The following is an 18947-nucleotide window of genomic DNA, read 5'->3' on the forward strand; positions in this document are numbered from 1 at the left end:
CTCCCCACACATGCTCAATCCACAGGGAGAAAAAAGACCCAACAGGAAGAAAAAGAAGTTCAGAGAAAGGATTTGCAAGTTGCAAGCTGGGGTAGAAAAACCAAACAGCAGCAACAAACAATGCCCTGACCCGGAATGAGCGTGCCGGATCCTGCTTGCAAAAAGCACCAAAACCTGCACGTTTGCAAAGCTCCTCCTCTCCTGGTCGCTCCTCCTCTGCAGCAACAACAAAAAAGTTTTCCAGAAAGTGAGTTTTTTCCCCTTAAAAAGTTTGCATCCGCTTCGTTTTGCTTGTAAACCGTCTGAAATGCAACCAAAACAGTGTGAAATAATCTGGCAAGTTTATAGAGCTGTTACACATCAAGCCAGGCAAAAATTAATTCAATCTGAATTTTTTAAAAATGGGTGGTTTGATGGCAACGACTGGCAACTTTCCTATAGCTGAGTTCTGTGTTTTTGTTTAATTTTTGGGTGGGTTTAGTTGTGTCCGTTTCAGTCCTTTGGGTCCAGGGTGGTTTGTAAATACTTTAAATAACAATAACCTTGCCTACTCCTAAGTAAACAAGCCACACATGCCCCGAATTCACTGCTTGCTTTTTTAAAAAGGCTTGCAAAGCATTGCAATTAAGTTCTGACTTCAATCACCTGGGAGTAAGCCCTCCGCCCTTGAATTCAGTAAGGCTTACTTCTGAGTAGACGGGGTTAGACTTCCACCTTAAGGCTGCAACTGTAGGCACATATTGGATGTGGGAATCATTGGGAGTAAACATGCATGGGTTTGCCTTGTGAAAAAGCACGCCCGGAATTTGGAATAATGCTTGCAAAACCATTGATAGCTGCAAATATCTCTTAATTTCTCAAATGCCTGGGGAACATTTATTGTTGTTTTGTGAAAAAAATAAAATAGACCGAGTCCTGTTCTCCGAAAGAAAATCTGCAGACGGCAACCAAATTGTGCCATTTCCTTTTCTGAAATCGTTACCATATCAGTTACGTTGTCTTTGCTTTTTTAGCCGCCCTTCCCAAATTTAATTGAATTTAATTGATTCGACCACCGTAGCAAAACTTCTGAGTGCTTTTACGGGAAGGGTTGAAACAACCTGCGAAGGATGAGTTCAAAAACCATTGGAAACGTTTTTCTAAAAAAAAAAAAAAGAAGGCCAAAACCCCAAAATTGGCAGTAAAGTAAAAAGTAAAAAGACCTGAACATGTCGGGGCAGTTTTGCCTGAACAGAAACATTCCGAGCCGATTATCTTAGCATATATCGGTGCCTGAAGCACGTTGCAGTTCTCCAAAATTGCAGCGAAGTTCAGTAAATTGTAATATTTTTGGCCACTGTGAGAACAAAATATTAGACTAGATTTGTTTAATGCATTTATACCACACCTTTTCTTCTTAAGCCACAGAGCCTAGGACTTGCCGATCAGAAGGTCGGCGGTTCGAAATCCCGCAATGACGGGGTGAGCTCCCGTTGCTCAGTCCCTGCTCTTGCCAACCTAGCAGTTCGAAAGCATGTCAAAGTGCAAGTAGATAAATAGGTACCACTCCAGTGGGAAGGTAAACAGCGTTTCCGTGCGCTGCTGTGGTTCGCCAGAAGCGGCTTAGTCCTGCTGGCCACATGACCCGGAAGCTGCACGCCTGCTCCCTCGGCCAGTAAAGCGAGATGAGCGCCGCAACCCCAGAGTCGGCCACGACTGGACCTAATGGTCAGGGGTCCCTTTACCTTTACCTTTCTTCTTAAAACGGTGTGCATTGCTCTTTCCAGATGTTGGGCCCATTTAAATCCCAAAAACAACCCTTCGAGGCTGGATAGGCTTTGAGCATCAGTCCCACCCCAGCAGTGCTAGAATCTCAGATACAGTGGTACCTTGGTTCTCAACCTTAATCCGTTCCAGAAGTCTGCTCCTAAACCAAAGCGTTCCAAAACCAAGGCGCGCTTTCCCATAGAAAGCAATGCAGAACGGATGAATGCACTCCGGACTTTTAAAAACAACCCCTAAAACAGCAATTGAACATGAATTTTACTATCTAGCGAGACCATCGACCCATAAAATGAAAGCAATGAACAATGTACTGCAGTCACACAATCAATCAATCCATCAGTAGCTGACCTGGGTTCCACACAGTCACACACACAAAAAGAGCCGCAAAAACGCAAAATAAATAGCAAAAACAGATAGATCTCAGCGTAACACTCAAATCGGAAGTATGGCACTCAAAACGGAGCACGTTCAGCTTCCGAAAAACGTTTGCAAACCAGAACACTTCCTTCCGGGTTTGCAGTGTTTGGGTTCCAAGTTGTTTGAGAACCAAGGCGTTTGAGAACCAAGGGACCACCGTATAACAAAAATACAAAACCGTGTGAGCGTCCGCAAGTCTGTTCCATGCGTCCGCTTCCACATTCCAATCTGCAACATCTGTATTTATTTATTTTTTAAACGCTGTTCTACATTTAGGCTGAACCCTAGCAATTAATAAATGCTAGGTTTTGGGTTGATTTTGATGCAGAAGGAGAATGCAGGCTGCAAATTAATTCCTAGGGTTAGTGAAGAGGAAACATAACCAAGGGACCACTGTACATTTTTGCTAATTTTACCGCGGTAACCTGGGAGATTTCTAGCACCGACCCCCAAGGGAGGTTGACGGTCAGGTGGGTGGTAGGATTTGAATTCGGGTCTCCCCGGAGCCTGGTCTTGTATGCTCGCTTTTGTTTTCAAGTGTAGGGCTATTCCTTCCCCCATCATGACGGACAGCGAGATGGACTTCAAGTCAGAGGCGAATTCGGTGACCGACCCCCCAGAGACCCTCTCCATGGACTTAGAGGAGCGCATGGCGACAGACCCCGATACCCCCGGAAAACCCGGAACAGACGCTTCTTCCGTCTGGGAACAGCCCGGTCCGTCTCCTGGCCGTCTGCAATCCCACGTTCCAAAAGGAGAATCCGTGATCTCCGAATTGGCGGCACCCGAGACCCAGAGCGGCTCAGATATTGCCCAGGGATCTGATTGGCTTTCAAATCCACCAGATTCCAGTCCCCAAGGTTACAAGCAAGCAGTTAACCAGGGCTCCAGGTAAAACCCGTTTTTAAGCTTCATACAACTCCCCGCTGAAAAGCAGGAATCAAGGTTGCCTTTCCCATTTCGCTGAAATGGTGCACGGGGGGGGGGGGGTCGGTCTTCGTGCGAAACATGGCCCCCCAGGACGGTTGAAGTGGGGCAGACCGCCACGGCACAGGACTCCCGGGCCCCCAAATGCTGTCAGAGCAGGTTCAAGGTTCTTGTGTCGTCCCATACAAGCCTGCCTGGGTTTTGAGATCTTTGGAGAGGCCCCTCTCTCGGTTCCGCTTGGTGGGGATGAAGAACAGGACCTTATTGTTATTGGCTCCTCCCAGGCAACTTTGGAACTCCCTGCCTAGGGAAACCAGGTTGGCTCCCTTCTCGTTGTCCTTCCGGTGGCAGCTGAAAACCTTCCTGTTCCACCAACAGGCTCTTGGGAGCTGAAGTGTGATATTCTGATTAAGGGTGGTATAAGGATTTAAAGGGATTTAAAGGTCTAAACCACAGAGCCTAGGGCTTGCCAATTGGAAGGTTGGCGGTTCGAATCCCCACAACGAGGTGAGCTCCCGTTGCTCAGTCCCTGCTCCTGCCAACCTAGCAGTTTGAAAGCATATCAAAATGCAAGTAGATAAATAGGTACCACTCTGGTGGGAAGGTAAACATCGTTTCCATTCGCTGCTCTGGTTTGCCAGAAGCGGCTTAGTCCTGCTGGCCACATGACCCGGAAGCTGTACGCCAGCTCCCTCGGCCAGTAAAGCGAGATGAGCGCCACAACCCCAGAGTCGGCCACAACTGGACCTAACGGTCAGGGGTCCCTTTACCTTTAGAACTGTAATTCCAAGATGTATCTGGGATCCGTCCGTCAGAAACAAAATCGGTAAATATTTCTGGGGCAACCCATGTCAGAAGCAGGGCCAGATTTAGGTTGGATGAGGCCCTAAGCTACTGAAGGGAATGGGGTCCTTTATATGTCCAGCCGTCCTTTGTCAACAACAAATTGTTGCTGTTTTTTTGTGTTGAATATATTCTATATGGCAATTGATGGACCTCATAGGTATCTCAAGCCATTTGCCCATGTTGCCCTGCAACCAGTCCATGCAGAATGTAGGCACCCTATATATAGAAAGGAGCAAACCAGCGATATTTTAGGGAGCAGGCGAGCAGGCCGGGCCCATGACCTACATCACAGGAGCCTGCACAACACAAAACACTGTTGCTGTAGGTAGGTTTTATTTTATTTGTTTTTTTATCTTCTATTTTGGAAATTTCCCTTTAAATTTTTTTTGGGCCCCCAAGAGAGTGGGGCCCTAACCTACAGCTCGTTTAGCTTATACGTAAATCCGGCACTGGTCGTAAGTGTTGATTTTTTGGCAGATAGCTAAAAATCTTCAGTGCTTTCGGAGGTTTTGCAAAACGAAGCTCAACCACTTTGTAAAAAAACAAAACAAATTTTGTCTCTGTATTTTCAATTTTTTGAAATATGGAAACACCTAATAATAGTAAGAACAAAAGGCTTTTTAAAAAGGAAACAGCTAGTGCTGTGATACTTTCCTTATAATTATCCACATGTTTTGAATCAATTTTATGTACATTTGGGCTCGCCACTTAGGCAGGGGTTTGCATATAAATTATAAAATGTACAGTGGTGCCTCGCAAGACGAAAATAATTCGTTCCGCGAGTCTCTTCGTCTAGCGGTTTTTTCGTCTTGTGAAGCACGGCCATTAGCGGATTAGCGGCTATTAGCGGCTTAGCGGCTTAGAAAAAGGGGGGGGAGGGAAAAAACTCGCAAGAACTCGCAAGACGTTTTCGTCTTGCGAAGCAAGCCCATAGGGAAATTCGTCTTGCGAAGCACCTCAAAAACGGAAAACTCTTTCGTCTAGCGAGTTTTTCGTCTTGCGAGGCACCACTGTACCACAAAACTTATCACTTATACAATCTTTTCAGACTTCCATCAGCACCTCTGATGATCCACCGTTTTAACCACTTCTTATGCATTTCTTAACTTTATATTGCCTTCACATCTCTTAACAAATCACCCTTCCCCTTCTCCATTTTTGCAATACTTCCAATAATACTCCTCACAAAACGTCCTGCAAACCTACAAACGTCGTCTGATCTTCACAAATATCTTTTCAAGTAGTCCGTCAATTTACTCCAGTCTTCCGTGAATTTATGGTCCCGCCGGTTTTGAATCCTTCCTGTTAGTTTATCTGGCTCTGCATAGTCCATTCACTCCATTCTTCAATCGTCGGTAATTCTTCTTGCTTCCATTTTTGGGCCAGTAATATTCTTGCTGCCGTTATTGCATATAAAAAGAGCTAACATTCCTTTCTGTTTATATCACTCCCCACAATGCCCAGACACCCCTGACTTCTCAGAGGGCTGAACTTTGCTTCTCCTCCAACAGGGGCTTGATGGAGGCGTCTCCCGAACCCGTGTCCGGGGACACCGGCTGGACGCCGGGCCCCCGAGAAGCCTTGGAGGAAAGCGACCTGCAGCCCGCGGACCCGGCTGAGCTTCTCGTAGAAATGGAAGATGCGGACGTCGCCCGGGACGAAGAGGAGGACGCCCCGGATTCCGATCACCTGCATCTTCACGGCCTCCTGACCCGCTTGCAGCGACTCAGCCCGAATTTCGAAGACCGATCGCCCACGTCCGAAGACGGTCTTCTGCCCGCCTCCGATGGCGAAGAAGGCCGTGTTTCCGAAGGCGACGGAGACCCTCTGCTTGCAGACGAAGAGTGCCAGGGGGCCCCTTGCCCGCTCCATATCGCCACGGGGCACGGCTTGGGGGGTCCGGTGCGCCCGCGGAGGGGACGAGGGCTGCTGTCAGCGGAAGTCGAGAGCGAGGATCTTCTCAGCCTCCTTCGCTACGAACGGGGGTCCCCTGCCGACGCGGGCGCCGAGACGCCCCTGGCTCGCTCGGACGCGGTGGCCGGGAACAGCCGCCCTGGGGGAACGGCCCCCGGGGAATTGGCCTCGGACAGGGCTCAGGGGGAAGGCCCGCAGCGGTGGAAGGAGCCACCTCCGTCCTCCGCTGATTCCGTTTTGGGGGGACCTTTGCCGGAGCCGGGATGGAGGCGGCCGGTGCCGGGGTCTGCCCGCGAGGAAGAGGCGTCCTGCTCTTCAGACGTGGTGGTAAGCGTCTTGTGAGGGTGCACACTTTGTCCCGGGTTGAAGGGCCAATGCCAGTCACCGTAGTAATAATAATAATAATAATAATAATAATAATAATAATAATAATAATAATTTTTATTGTTTATACCCTGCCCATCTGGCTGGGTTTCCCCATCCAATCTGGGCAGCTCGCAGCAGAAAATTAAAAACACGATAAAACGTCAGACATTAAAAACCTCCCTAAACAGGGCTGCCTTCAGATGTCTTCTAGAGAGCCAGTGTGGTGTAGTGGTTGAGAGCGGTAGTCTTGTAATCTGGGGAACCGGGTTTGCGTCTCCGCTCCTCCACCTGCAGCTGCTGGGTGACCTTGGGCCAGTCACACTTCTCTGAAGTCTCTCAGCCCCACTCACCTCACAGAGTGTTTGTTGTGGGGGAGGAAGGGAAAGGAGATTGTGAGCCGCTTTGAGACTCCTTAAAGGGAGTGAAAGGCGGGATATCAAATCCAAACTCTTCTTCTAAAAGTCAGGTGGTGGTTTATTTCCTTGACATCTGGTGGGAGTGCGTTCCACAGGGCGGGCGCCACCACCGAGAAGGCCCTCTACCTGGTTCCCTGTAACTTTGCTTCTCGCAATGAGGGAACCACCAGAAGGCCCTCAGGCGATGGACCCTGGTGTCCGGGCTGGACGATGGGGGTGGAGACGCTCCTTCAGGGATACTGGGCTGTTTAGGGCTTTTAAGATCAGCACCAACACTTTGAATTGTGCTTGGAAATGTCCTGGGAGCCAATGTAGGTCTTTCAAGACCGGTGTTATGTGGTCTCGGCAGCCACTCCCAGTCCCCATTCTGGCTGCCACATTCTGGATTAGTTGAAGTTACCAGGCCACCTTGAAAGGTAGCCCCACGCAGAGCGCATTGCAGTAGTCCAAGCAGGAGATAATCAGAGCATGCACCACTCTGGCCAGACAGTCCGCGGGCAGGTAGGGTCTCATCCTGCATACCAGATGGAGCTGCCCTGGACACAGAACTGACCTGCGCCTCCATGGACAACTGTGAGTCCAAAATGACTCCCAGGCTGCGCACTGGTCCTTCGGGGGCACAGTTACCCCATTCAGGACCAGGGAGTCCCCCACACCCGCCCATCCACTGTCCCCCTAAAACATCACTTCTGTCCTGTCAGGATTCAACCTCAATCTGTTAGCCGCCTTCCAGTGGTGTAGACAGAGCAAGGGCCTTTAGAAGAATAAGGGAGCTTTCATTTAACTTTGGTTTTTATATGCACGCCGCCTTTCTGCGTTACAATGCACGAGGCGGTTTGCAACCTGACTAAGCAACGTTCGAAGGAGGATATAACCGACCGCAACCATTTTGTTTCCCTCTTTGAACAGGATAAAGCGGATTTGTCGTCCTTGCCGACTTACAAGGAAGGTGAGCGAAGGAGGTTTTTTGACCCACTCGCAGGAGGAGGCTTCTGTGTTGAGTGTCAGGTTATTTCAACATGTGGGGCTGTGTCTGGGGCATGCCTGAACCCTCCCACTCTTGTTGTAAACAAAAATTTGCCCTTTTCCCTTATGGGGTATCCAAGAGCCCATATAGAGTCCTCACATACCGTATTTTTCGCTCTGTAAGACGCACCAGACCACAAGACGCACCTAGTTTTTGAGGGAGGAAAACAAGAAAAAAAATATTCTGAATCTCAGAAGCCAGAACAGCAAGAGGGATCCCTGTGCAGTGAAAGCAGCGATCCTTCTTGCTGTTCTGGCTTCTGGGATAGCTGCACAGCCTGCATGTGCTCCATAAGACGCACACACATTTCCCCTTACTTTTTAGGAGGGAAAAGTGAGTCTTAGAGAGCAAAAAATACGGTAGGTTCCCTATTGGTAGGAGAAGATAACAGAGGCCAACCAGAGAATATTGAGAAGCAAAGCAGCTAGTAAGCCTGATCTTTATTGATCTGTTGCAACAGGGTGCTCCCCTCACCTGCAGGAGAGAGGAGGGACCCAGAAAAATGGTGTGCAAGGCCTTATAAAGACTTTTGAAATTGCCACCCTGTAGATCAAGACCACCCCCAGAAACATCATACATACATCACAGAAGGGGTGTAACCTAAGACCACCCCTCCGATACATCACACCTACATCACAGAAAAGGCTGTCTACAACAGAAATTTGAAGGTTGTTTTTCTCCTGTCTGGCAGGTTACTTGATTTGATTTCCTGGGGAGCCTGGCCAGTCTTTTGTAGTGATAAATACTTAGTTCCTGGGCCAGGTCACAGGCTCACACCCTATTCAAACACAGACATACCCTTAAGACAAGATTTGTGAGGAAAGAGACAATGGGGAGGTTTCCCACTTTGACCTTGCAGAGAAAATATTGGCTCGGTTTAGGAATCAAAATGGCTTCAGGTCGGTCTTCCTGTGCTGATCTATGTATGTGCGGTTATGAACATTGCCATATATCTAAGACCTCAAAATCCCTATCACAATCTCATACAGAAAAGAGGGGAGTTGCTCTTGTTCCAGGTGCAGAACTTCCCCCATGTGGACTAGAAACTTGAGGGTTGAGGGAACTGGTGTGTTTTTTTTTTTGCTTTGTTCCATTCCACGTTCCGTTAAGAAACGGGTCCTTTCGTCGTTTAATCCAGTCCCAGGCCCCTGCGAGCCCGAAGATCTGCTGGACGGCGTGATCTTCGGGGCCAAGTACCTGGGCTCCACGCAGCTGGTCTCCGAGAGGAACCCACCCACCCACGTCCGCATGGCCCAAGCCCAGAAAGCCGTGGACAGGATCAAGGTGAGATCCAAGGGGAGCGGGCAGCTGCTGCAACCTCTGTCGCCCAGAGATCTGTTGCTGTAGATGCAGCTTTGGTCCAGTCCAGCAAGGGATCCTTTAGCATCCCTAATTCCACCTAAGCGGAGCCTCCAGGAACAGCCGCAGTCTATCTCTCTCGGCGCCTGCTGGCAGGGGCAGAGGGGAAGAGGTTTGTGGACTTTCCGTTGGGGCACTCTGGCTGTTCAACTCTGGAAGCAGGATGTGTGGCTAGAGGGGTCTGTGGTCTGGTCCATGTTGCTCCCTCTGCCGGCCATCATTTGCCCCATGTGATTCCGTTTTCTGGCCATCACTTGCCCCATTTTGCTCCCTCTGCCGGCCATCACTTGCCCCTCTTTCCTTAAAAATCTCCCAGCCATCACTTGCCCGATTTTGGTCCCTCTGCCAGCCATCACTTGCCCCACTTTGCTTAATCTTCTAGCCATCACTTGCCCCATGTTGCTCCATCTGCTGGCCATCACTTGCCCCATGTTGCTCCCTCTGCCAGCCATCACTTGCCCCATGTTGCTCCTTCTGCCAGCCATCACTTGCCCCATGTTGCTCCTTCTGCCAGCCATCACTTGCTTCACTTCGCTTCATCTCCCAGCCATTACTTGCCCCATGTTGCGCCCTCTGCTGGCCATCACTTGCCCCATGTTATTCCATTTGCTGGCCATCACTTGCCCCATGTTATTCCATTTGCTGGCCATCACTTGCCCCATGCTGCTCCATCTTCCAGCCATCACTTGCCCCGTGTCGCTCCATCTCCCAGCCATCACTTGCCCCATGTCTCTCCATCTCCCAGCCATCATTTGCCCCATGCTGCTCTATCTGCTGGCCATCACTTGCCCCACTTTGCTTAATCTCGCAGCCATCACTTGCCCCACTTCGCTTAATCTCCCAGCCATCATTTGCCCCATGTCGCTCCATCTCCCAGCCATCACTTGCCCCATGCTGCTCCATCTTCCAGCCATCACTTGCCCCATGTCTCTCCATCTCCCAGCCATCACTTGCCCCATGTCTCTCCATCTCTTGGCCATCACTTGCCCTATGTCTCTCCATCTCCCAGCCCTCACTTGCCCCATGCTGCTCCATCTCCCAGCCATCACTTGCCCCATGTCTCTCCCATCTCCCAGCCATCACTTGCCCCATGTCGCTCCATCTCCCAGCCATCACTTGCCCCACGTCTTTCCCTTTCCCGACCACCCCGTCTCTCTATTTCCCGGCCATCGCTTGCCTCAAGACGCCTCCCTTTGCCTTACAGGCCCCCGAAGGAGAATCACAGCCCATGACGGAGGTGGACCTCTTCATCTCCACGCAGAGGATCAAGGTCCTGACGGCCGACTCCCAGGTGCGTCCCTTGCGGGCTTCCGGGCAGCCTAGCGGCAGAGGCCGAAGCGGGGCTCGAGTTCGAGGATTCGCCAGGAATTTCCGAGTGCCAAAAACACTTGGCCAAAACCTGGCTCCTATTCCTTATGACATCTCCTTCCTTTCCCTCTCTCTGTTTCCAGGAGGCGATGATGGACCATCTCCTGCAAACTATCTCCTACATCGCTGACATTGGGAATATCGTGGTTCTCATGGCCCGCCGGAAACTTCCTCGCCGGGCCGACACCTCTGCCGAAAAGCAACTCTACAAGATGATCTGCCACGTCTTCCACTCGGCGGATGTGAGCTTGGGGAAATCGGGGACCGGGGGAGAACCTCAGGGGCCGGATATGTGTGTGAGATCCCGTGTAGAAATGGAAAGGAGAATAATAATGATAATAATAATAATAATTTATTATTTATACCCCGCCCATCTGGCTGAGCTTCCCCAGCTACTCTGGGTGGCTCCCAATCACGTGTTAAAAACAATACAGCGTTAAATATTAAAACCTTCCCTGAACAGGGCTGCCTTCAGATGTCTTCTAAAAGTCAGATAGTTGTTTATTTCCTTGACATCTGAAGGTTGGGCGTTCCACAGGGCAGGTGCCACCACCGAGAAGGCCCTCTGCCTGGTTCCCTGTAACCTCACTTCTCGCAGGGAGGGAACCGCCAGAAGGCCCTCGGCGCTGGACCTCTGTGTCCGGGCTGGACGATGGGGGTGGAGATGCTCCTTCAGGGATACTGGGCCATTTAGGGCTTTCAAGGTCAGCACCAACACTTTGAATTGTGCTCGGAAACATACTGGGAGCCAATGTAGGTCTTTCAGGACTGGTGTTATGTGGTCCCGGCGGCCGCTCCCAGTCCCCAGTCTAGCTGCCGCATTCTGGATTAGTTGTAGTTTCCAGGTCACCTTCAAAGGCAGCCCCACGGAGAGCGCATGGCAGTAGTCCAAGCGGGAGATAACCAGAGCATGCACCACTCTGGCCAGACAGTCTGTGGGCAGGGAGGGTCTCATCCTGCGTACCAGATGGAGCTGCCCTGGACACAGAATTGACCTGCGCCTCCATGGATAGCTGTGAGTCCAAAATGACTCCCAGGCTACGCACTGGTCCTTCAGGGGCACAGTTACCCCATTCAGGACCAGGGAATCCTCCACACCTGCCTGCCCCCTATCCCCCCAAAACAGTCCTTCTGTCTTGTCAGGATTCAACCTCAATCTGTTAGCCGCCATCCATCCTCCAACAGCCTCCAGACACTCACACAGGACCTTCACTGCCTTCACTGGTTCTGATTTAGAAGAGAGGTAGAGCTAGGAGAGGTAGAATGCAGAGAGGTTGTTTTGAAATCAAGTTTCTAGTCCTTATGACAAGCAATAAATAGTAAGTGGAATATAGCAACGGGGTGGATTTGACTGATATCAAATCAATTTTAATCGCTGGTCGGTAAGACTTGATTCAAATTGGGTTCCCCCCCCAGACTCGTTCTTGCTGGTATCATCTTAATATTGACAACCAGAGGAAGGTTTCGGGTTTTTGGAATAATGAGTTTGCAGAGCAGTTTTTACAGCTATATCAGAAATGACTGATTTGGTTTTACTATTAGAAATACATAGATAATTATGAAATGATTGTGAGGTTTAGTAAGTTAACTGTTTATATTTGGGCAACTTTTCTGCTGTACTTTATTGGAAGGGGGGGAAATGACAATTTAAATAATTTACTTAACTAAAACAATGACATTATAGCGTATGTATCCATGTTTGTTAACTGATGTGGTTAAACAATTTTATTTTATTAAAAAAACAGACTGAGTTTTAGCACACATGAAAAACTTAAAGCCAATCCTTATTTCCTGGTGAATAGCCTTTGGACTATAATGTAACTGAGATAGAAAATATTTAGAAAGATTTCCTCCCCCCAAAAAAGCATTTTATTTTAAAAATGCCATTTAAATAAAAAAATGCCATTTACATTTTAAAAAATCAGATTTTTTATTTGATTTTTTAAAAATTTAAATTGTATTTTTTGTTCTAATTCTTAAAAAATCAAATTAAAAAATCTGATTTTTTAAAAATCATTTATTTTTATCGGCTCTGTGCGACGATAATAATTGTAGTCACAACCATGCTGATGATGTTGTTATCGTTGACGGCTCAGTCAGTAGATCATGTGACTTTTAACCCCGCGGTCCTGGGTTTGAGTTCCGCACCGGAAACCCGCCTTCTCCTTCCGCAGGCTCCCTTGATAGCCCAAGCTATCGGCCAAGCTTTCAGCGTCGCGTACCAGCAGTTCCTGAGGGCCAGTGGCATCGACCCCGACCAACTCCACCCCCGGCAGTGCGGCGATGACGAGGGCGACGAAAGCTTCGTCCCGGGGGAAGAGCTGTACAACGGCGATTTGGCGCACTTCTCCAAGCAAGAGAACTGTAAGGAAGTAAGGATGGATCTTTCCCCTCCTTTCCCCAGAGGTGGGTGGGCGGAGAGCTCACCTGCATTGTAGGGGGTTGGTCTAGATAAAGAATAATAATAATTTATTATTTGTACCCCGCCCATCTGGCTGGGTTTCCCCAGCCACTCTGGGCGGCTTCCACAAAGACCAAAAATACACTAAGATGTCGCACATTCAAAACTTCCCCGAACAGGGCTGCCTTCAGATGTCTTCTGAAAGTCAGATAGTTGTCTATTTCCTTGACATCTGATGGGAGGGCGTTTTACAGGGCGGGTGCCACCACCGAGAAGGCCCTCTGCCTGGTTCCCTGTAACCTCGCTTATCGCAGGGAGGGAACTGCCAGAAGGCCCTCGGGAGATGGACCCCGGTGTCCGGGATGAACGATGGGGATGGAGTCGCTCCTTCAGGGATACTGGGCCATTTAGGGCTTTCAAGGTCAGCACCAAAACTTTGAATTGTGCTCGGAAACGTACTGGGAGCCAATGTAGGTCTTTCAGGACCAGTGTTATGTGGTCTCGGCAGCTGCTCCCAGTCCCCAGTCTGGCTGCCACATTCTGGATTAGTTGTAGTTTCTGGGTCACCTCCGGGAACCAGAGCAGCGCACGGAAACGCCGTTTACCTTCCCGCCGGAGTGGTACCTATTGATCTACTTGCACCTTGACGTGCTTTCGAACTGCTAGGTTGGCAGGAGCAGGGACCGAGCAACGGGAGCTCACCCCGTCATTGCGGGGATTCGAACCGCCGACCTGATCGGCAAGTCCTAGGCTCTGTGGTTTAACCCATAGCAAAGATCATTTAGGCACTGACAAATTAGACTTTGCTTGACTTACGCCCAAAGTGAGTAGCTGTTGTGGGGATAAACCACAAGATGGAAGTTTTGGATAGATGCTGTCAGAGCTGCCCAAGGTCCCAGCTCACAGAGGACCAACGCCAGTTCTTGTTGTATACAAAAGTCTTTATTAAGGTTCAGTTTCGATTCCAAAGCCACGGCGCGCAGCTCTACGTCTCAACGCTAGACCGCTGAAGCTCCGTCTGAAGCTCCTCCCCCCAGACACCAGTTCAAGACCCTAGCCTTGCTCCACCTCCTCCTTTGCTCCTTTGTCCTCTGGGTCCGTCTGCCCGCTGGGGTGTTGCCCTTTCTGGACTCTTCTGATGCTGAAGAGTCCCCGGATTCTTCCCCCTGCCTCCGGCGTGCTTTAGGACCTGGCTCCCAGTCTGCGCTCCCGGCTGTCCCGCGCGCCTGTGCATTTGAACTTGGCGCGCGCGCCCAGCCGGCAACCTTCCTCCTGACCGTTACACTGCTCCTGTCACTGCTTCCCCCTTCGGGGGAGCTAGCTGGATCTGACTTCCCCTCCATTCCCTCACTCAGCGATAGGGGCATGGTCAGTCCTGACTCATCTTCTCTTCCCCCTGGAGGGGAAGCCGGTCCTGACACCTGGGACTCTTCCCCCCCGCTACGCTCTGGTGGGGAAACTGTTCCCGATCTCCAGCTGCTGCTTTGGGAGTCACCGCTGGCCCCTTGCTTCTGGTGCGTCCCTCCTGGGACCCCCCTTGCTCTGGCTATCGGTGCCCCCTTCTGGGAATCTTCCGAATTGCTGGACAGGCTCATGGAATCTCTCGCCCCACTGTCATCCTCACCTGCGCTGCCCTCGGATTGTTCCCCTTCGCTCTCCACTTCCTCTCTCCCCTGTGCCTCTGCTCCTGAACCCCTGACAGATGCACTGAAAGATCACCAGTTCCTACAGACGTGGCGCCACACTGATCCCTGCCCTGTGTTTCCCTTTTAGGTCGTCATCCACAAGCAGAAAGGGGAGATCCTGGGCGTTGTGATTGTGGAGTCGGGCTGGGGCTCCATCCTGCCCACCGTGGTGGTGGCCAACCTCATGAACAAAGGTGCGGCGGAGCGGTCGGGGAAGCTGAGTATCGGGGACCGCATCATGTCAGCCAACGGGACCAGCCTGGTGGGGTTGCCCCTGGCTTCCTGCCAAGGCATCATACGGGTGAGCAACGGCGGCGGAGGAGACTCCTTTTCCTTCCCAGGGCTGGTGGGAAGCAAAGAAGCCTCAGAGTCTGTGAACAATGATACGTGGTGATACGCCCATAGCTGTCAACCGTCCCGTATTTGGCGGGAAAGTCCCTTATCCCAGCGCCGTGTCCCGCTGCTGTCCCTTATTGATGATGTCCCTTAAATTTCCCGGGTTACAAAGGAAGCAGCTCCTCTCCCTCCCTCCCTGCCGGCCAGGGAGGAGGGAGGCTCCAACTGTGTTGCTTGGCTGCGTTGCTCACCCAATAAGGAGTCTAAGAATGACTGGGGGGTGGAGCTTGCATGCCTTGTGCTGATCAAATCGGCCGTGTTGCCTGGGGACTCGTCTTTGCTCAGCGCTTCCCAGCGGACAGGTGACGGTGGTTTCCCTTGCTGCGCTGTGGAAACCACCGCTTGAGGCTTCGTTTGGCTGCTGGCTGGGCTTTCTGCCTTTGGCTCGGAGGGGCTCAGAAGTCGAACATACCTGTGCTCTGAAAATCCCTTATTTTGGCTGCTGATCCCTTATTTTCGAGGCTGCTGGTCTGCAAGTTGACAGCTATGGATACGTGTGGTCTAAACCACTGAGCCTCTTGGGCTTGCCGATCAGAAGGTCGGCGGTTCGAATCCCCGCAATGACGGGGTGAGCTCCCATTGCTCCATCCCGGCTCCTGCCAACCTAGCAGTTCAAAAGCACACTAGCGCAAGTAGATAAATAGGCACCGCTGTAAGCCAGCTCCTCAAATTTCCGTGCTCTCCCTTCCCAGGATTTGAAAAGCCAGACTGTGGTGACCCTCAGCGTGGTCCACTGCCCGCCCGTCACCACCGCCATCGTGCGGAGACCTGATGCGAAATACCCGCTGGGGTTCTGCGTGGAGAACGGCATTGTGAGTAACTTAGGTGGCTTGAGCGAGTGAGCCAGGCTGCGTGGTGAAAAGTTTTGCTGGGTGTTTTTTGGAGGGTAGGGGGGATTGGAGTGAATTTAAATAACAAAGCAAACTTGCAAACGGGGCTGTATTAAGAACTTTGGAGGCCCATAACACTGGAAATATTTGCATAAATATGCATAGATGCATATTTCATATGTGCATATATCAAATATGCATATATATATATGGGACGCAGGTGGCGCTGTGCGTTAAACCACAGAGCCTAGGACTTGCCGATCAGAAGGTCGGCGGTTCGAATCCCTGCGACAGGGTGAGCTCCCGTTGCTTGGTCCCTGCTCCTGCCAAAGTAGCAGTTCGAAAGCACGTCAAAGTGCAAGTAGATCAATAGGTACCGTTGTGGTGGGAAGGTAAACGGCGTTTCTGTGCGCTGCTCTGGTTCGCCAGAAGCAGCTTAGTCCTGCTGGCCACATGACCCGGAAGCTGTACGCCAGCTCCCTCGGCCAGTAAAGCGAGATGAGCGCCGCAACCCCAGAGTCAGCCATGACTGGACCTAATGGTCAGGGGTCTCTTTACCTTTACCCAACTCTTAAACAGTGTCCCTCTGCCTTCTTCCTGCTCCAGATCTGCAGCCTCATGCGAGGGGGGATCGCAGAGAGGGGCGGGATCCGCGTGGGACACCGGATCATCGAGATCAACGGGCAGAGCGTGGTGGCTATGCCACACGAGAAGATCATCCAGATCTTGACACAGGCGGTCAGCGAGGTGGGCATCAAAGCATCCCTCCCCAGCGAAGGATTATTTATCGAGATGATGAATTTGCAAGTATAGGAACACCCCCAAATTGCATGCATTTGGCTTCACAGGCAGAGCAAAAAAATTAAAAAGGGGTCAGCCTTCCGAGAGGGGTGGGAAACTTTGACAATCTGCAGGGGTGTGGGGTTTTTTGTGGAAATAGTAGTAGTAGTAGTAGTAGTAATAATGATGATGATGATGATGATGATGTGTTTAGTCGTTTAGTCGTGTCCGCCTCTTCGTGACCCCCTGGACCAGAGCACGCCAGGCCCTCCTGTCTTCCACTGCCTCCCGCAGTTTGGTCAGACTCATGCTGGTAGCTTCGAGAACACTGTCCCACCATCTCGTCCTCCGTCGTCCCCTTCTCCTTGCGCCCTCCATCTTTCCCAACATCAGGGTCTTTTCCAGGGAGTCTTCTCTTCTCCTGAGGTGGCCAAAGTCTTGGAGCCTCAGCTTCAGGATCTGTCCTTCCAGTGATCACTCAGGGCTGATTTCCTTCCAAATGGAGAGGTTGGATCTTCTTGCAGTCCATGGGACTCTCAAGAGTCTCCTCCAGCACCAGAATTCAAAAGCATCCATTCTTCGGCCATCAGCCTTCTTGATGGTCCAGCTCTCACTTCCATACATCACTACTGGGAAAACCATAGCTTGAACTATACGGACCTTTGTTGGCAAGGTGATGTCTCTGCTTTTTAAGATGCTGTCTAGGTTTGTCATTGCTTTTCTCCCAAGAAGAAGGCGTCTTTTAATTTCATGGCTGCTGTCACCATCTGCAGTGAGTTTGACCAAACTGCGGGAGGCAATGGAAGACAGGAGGGCCTGGCGTGCTCTAGTCCAGAGGGTCACAAAGAGTCGGACATGACTAAACAACAACAACAACATTAGCAAAGTCAACGTTTTTTGTTGGGTGGCACTGGGGAACAAAATTTTTGTTGCACTGACACCTGCAGTCGTTCTAACCTAATTTCGACGTGCTGATTTCACATCTGAAGTTGGTTTTGTTCTGTAAGCTCTAGTTGGGCTTTTTTTTTTTGCAATTCATGTTTTTCACTTTTCACCGTAATCTTTGTTTTTCACAGTGCAAGAATTCAACATTTTATTAAACGCATAGCCAAAGTAGTAGTATAGGAGTATAAATGTAAGTGACTTGCATTTGAAAGCAGCATTTGAAAGAACATATAAGAATGGCTGAAAAATCTCACGCAACAGAAAATGGCAAAAAAAAATTGTTCCCCAGTGATATCGCTTTAACGCAAACACCCCTTGTGTCTTTTTTATTCCAGGTTCACATCAAAACCATGCCGGCATCAACTTACCGTCTTCTGACCGGACAGGAACAACCCGTTTTCCTATGAAGGGAGGTGTTTTCTTGGGGCGGCGGCAAATCTACACCTGCTTAACAAGTTGCATGCAACCCCTTCTCGCATCGCAAACCAGACTCTGTGCACCAAAAAGGCGTCTTCTCTGAATTCACACCTGCCTGCCTCTCAACGGGACTTTTTCTCCACCCGGAATCACAGGAAAAAAAGGTTTTATTTTGCTTTAACTGGGAGCGTGTGTTTGTGTGCGGTTTATTTTTTGGGTGCTGGTAAATTGTCCATCTTCAAGCGTTGCCCTGCAATGTTCGGTTTCGGAGATGTGGGTTTTTGTGTGTGTGGAATTGTTTTTTGGGTCGGGACATGGGAAGCCGCTAAGAAGCAGTGGGAGGAAGGCTGTACCCCATCACGTTGCTGGTGGATAAATAATTTTTTATATATTGAAATAAATGCTGCCCTTGTGTTAAAATTTGCATGTCCTGGGAATAAGGGGAAAGAGCATAGCTGAGAAGGGATTACGTGGGAACTGTTTTTCCCTTGAGGTGCTGGATTTCTTGATTGCGTGGAAACAATTTTTTACCTGGAGGTGCTAGATTTCTCCTTGCAGGGAGGCTGGGTTATATATTATAAAGAAACAAAATTCTTTGCAGTGGGACAGTCTACACCCACCTCACTGCTCTACCGTCTTTCTAGAATAGACCAGATATCTCCACCTCTCTCTCACACACACACTCAGTCCTGCAGTGTGTTAAAAACTTCGGCGGTTGGTCTTTGCAATTAGAAACAGACCTAAAGCAAAACTTGCAGCAGGCGTCCATCCACAAACCTTTCAGTAAGCGGTGGGGAACGTGCCGCCTTGCTGATCGTCAGCCGAAATACTAAAAAACAAATATGTCTGGACCGATTTATCACTTAACAAGGGTGTGAGCGAATGCAAAAATCTGCATTTCCTGCAGTCGGAAATCCAGCATCTCAGGGTAAAAGGTTAGGGCAGAGCCTAACCTGGCAGTTTGTATTTTTATTTTTTGAAAAACCTTTAGGGCGAGCATATGGGAAATACCATATTTTTTGCTCTATAAGACTCACTTTTCCCCTCCTAAAAAGTAAGGGGAAATGTGTGTGCGTCTTATGGAGCGAA

The 18947-nt window shown here is 50.0% G+C and overlaps 2 protein-coding genes across 2 annotated transcripts in view; both read left to right on the forward strand.

Moving 5' to 3' along the window:
* APBA3 (amyloid beta precursor protein binding family A member 3) lies at positions 1–18749 on the forward strand. Its single transcript, XM_081895492.1, is given in 13 exon segments — positions 1–195; positions 198–247; positions 2725–3072; positions 5466–6195; positions 7560–7599; positions 8816–8961; positions 10241–10327; positions 10488–10646; positions 12579–12776; positions 14579–14791; positions 15579–15698; positions 16323–16463; positions 17777–18749. Coding segments are annotated over 13 exon segments (2364 nt in total). The 5' UTR covers positions 1–135; the 3' UTR covers positions 17849–18749.
* GAMT (guanidinoacetate N-methyltransferase) overlaps positions 4074–18947 on the forward strand; it is a 230483-nt gene continuing 215609 nt past the window's right edge. Inside the window, exon 1 of the mRNA XM_081895817.1 lies at positions 4074–4275. Within this exon, the coding sequence (XP_081751943.1) occupies positions 4089–4275 (187 nt within the window). The 5' untranslated portion in view covers positions 4074–4088. The remainder of the gene's footprint in view (positions 4276–18947) is intronic.

This window comes from Podarcis melisellensis, assembly GCF_964234715.1.
Source record: "Podarcis melisellensis genome assembly, chromosome: 18".
NCBI lineage: Eukaryota > Metazoa > Chordata > Lepidosauria > Squamata > Lacertidae > Podarcis > Podarcis melisellensis.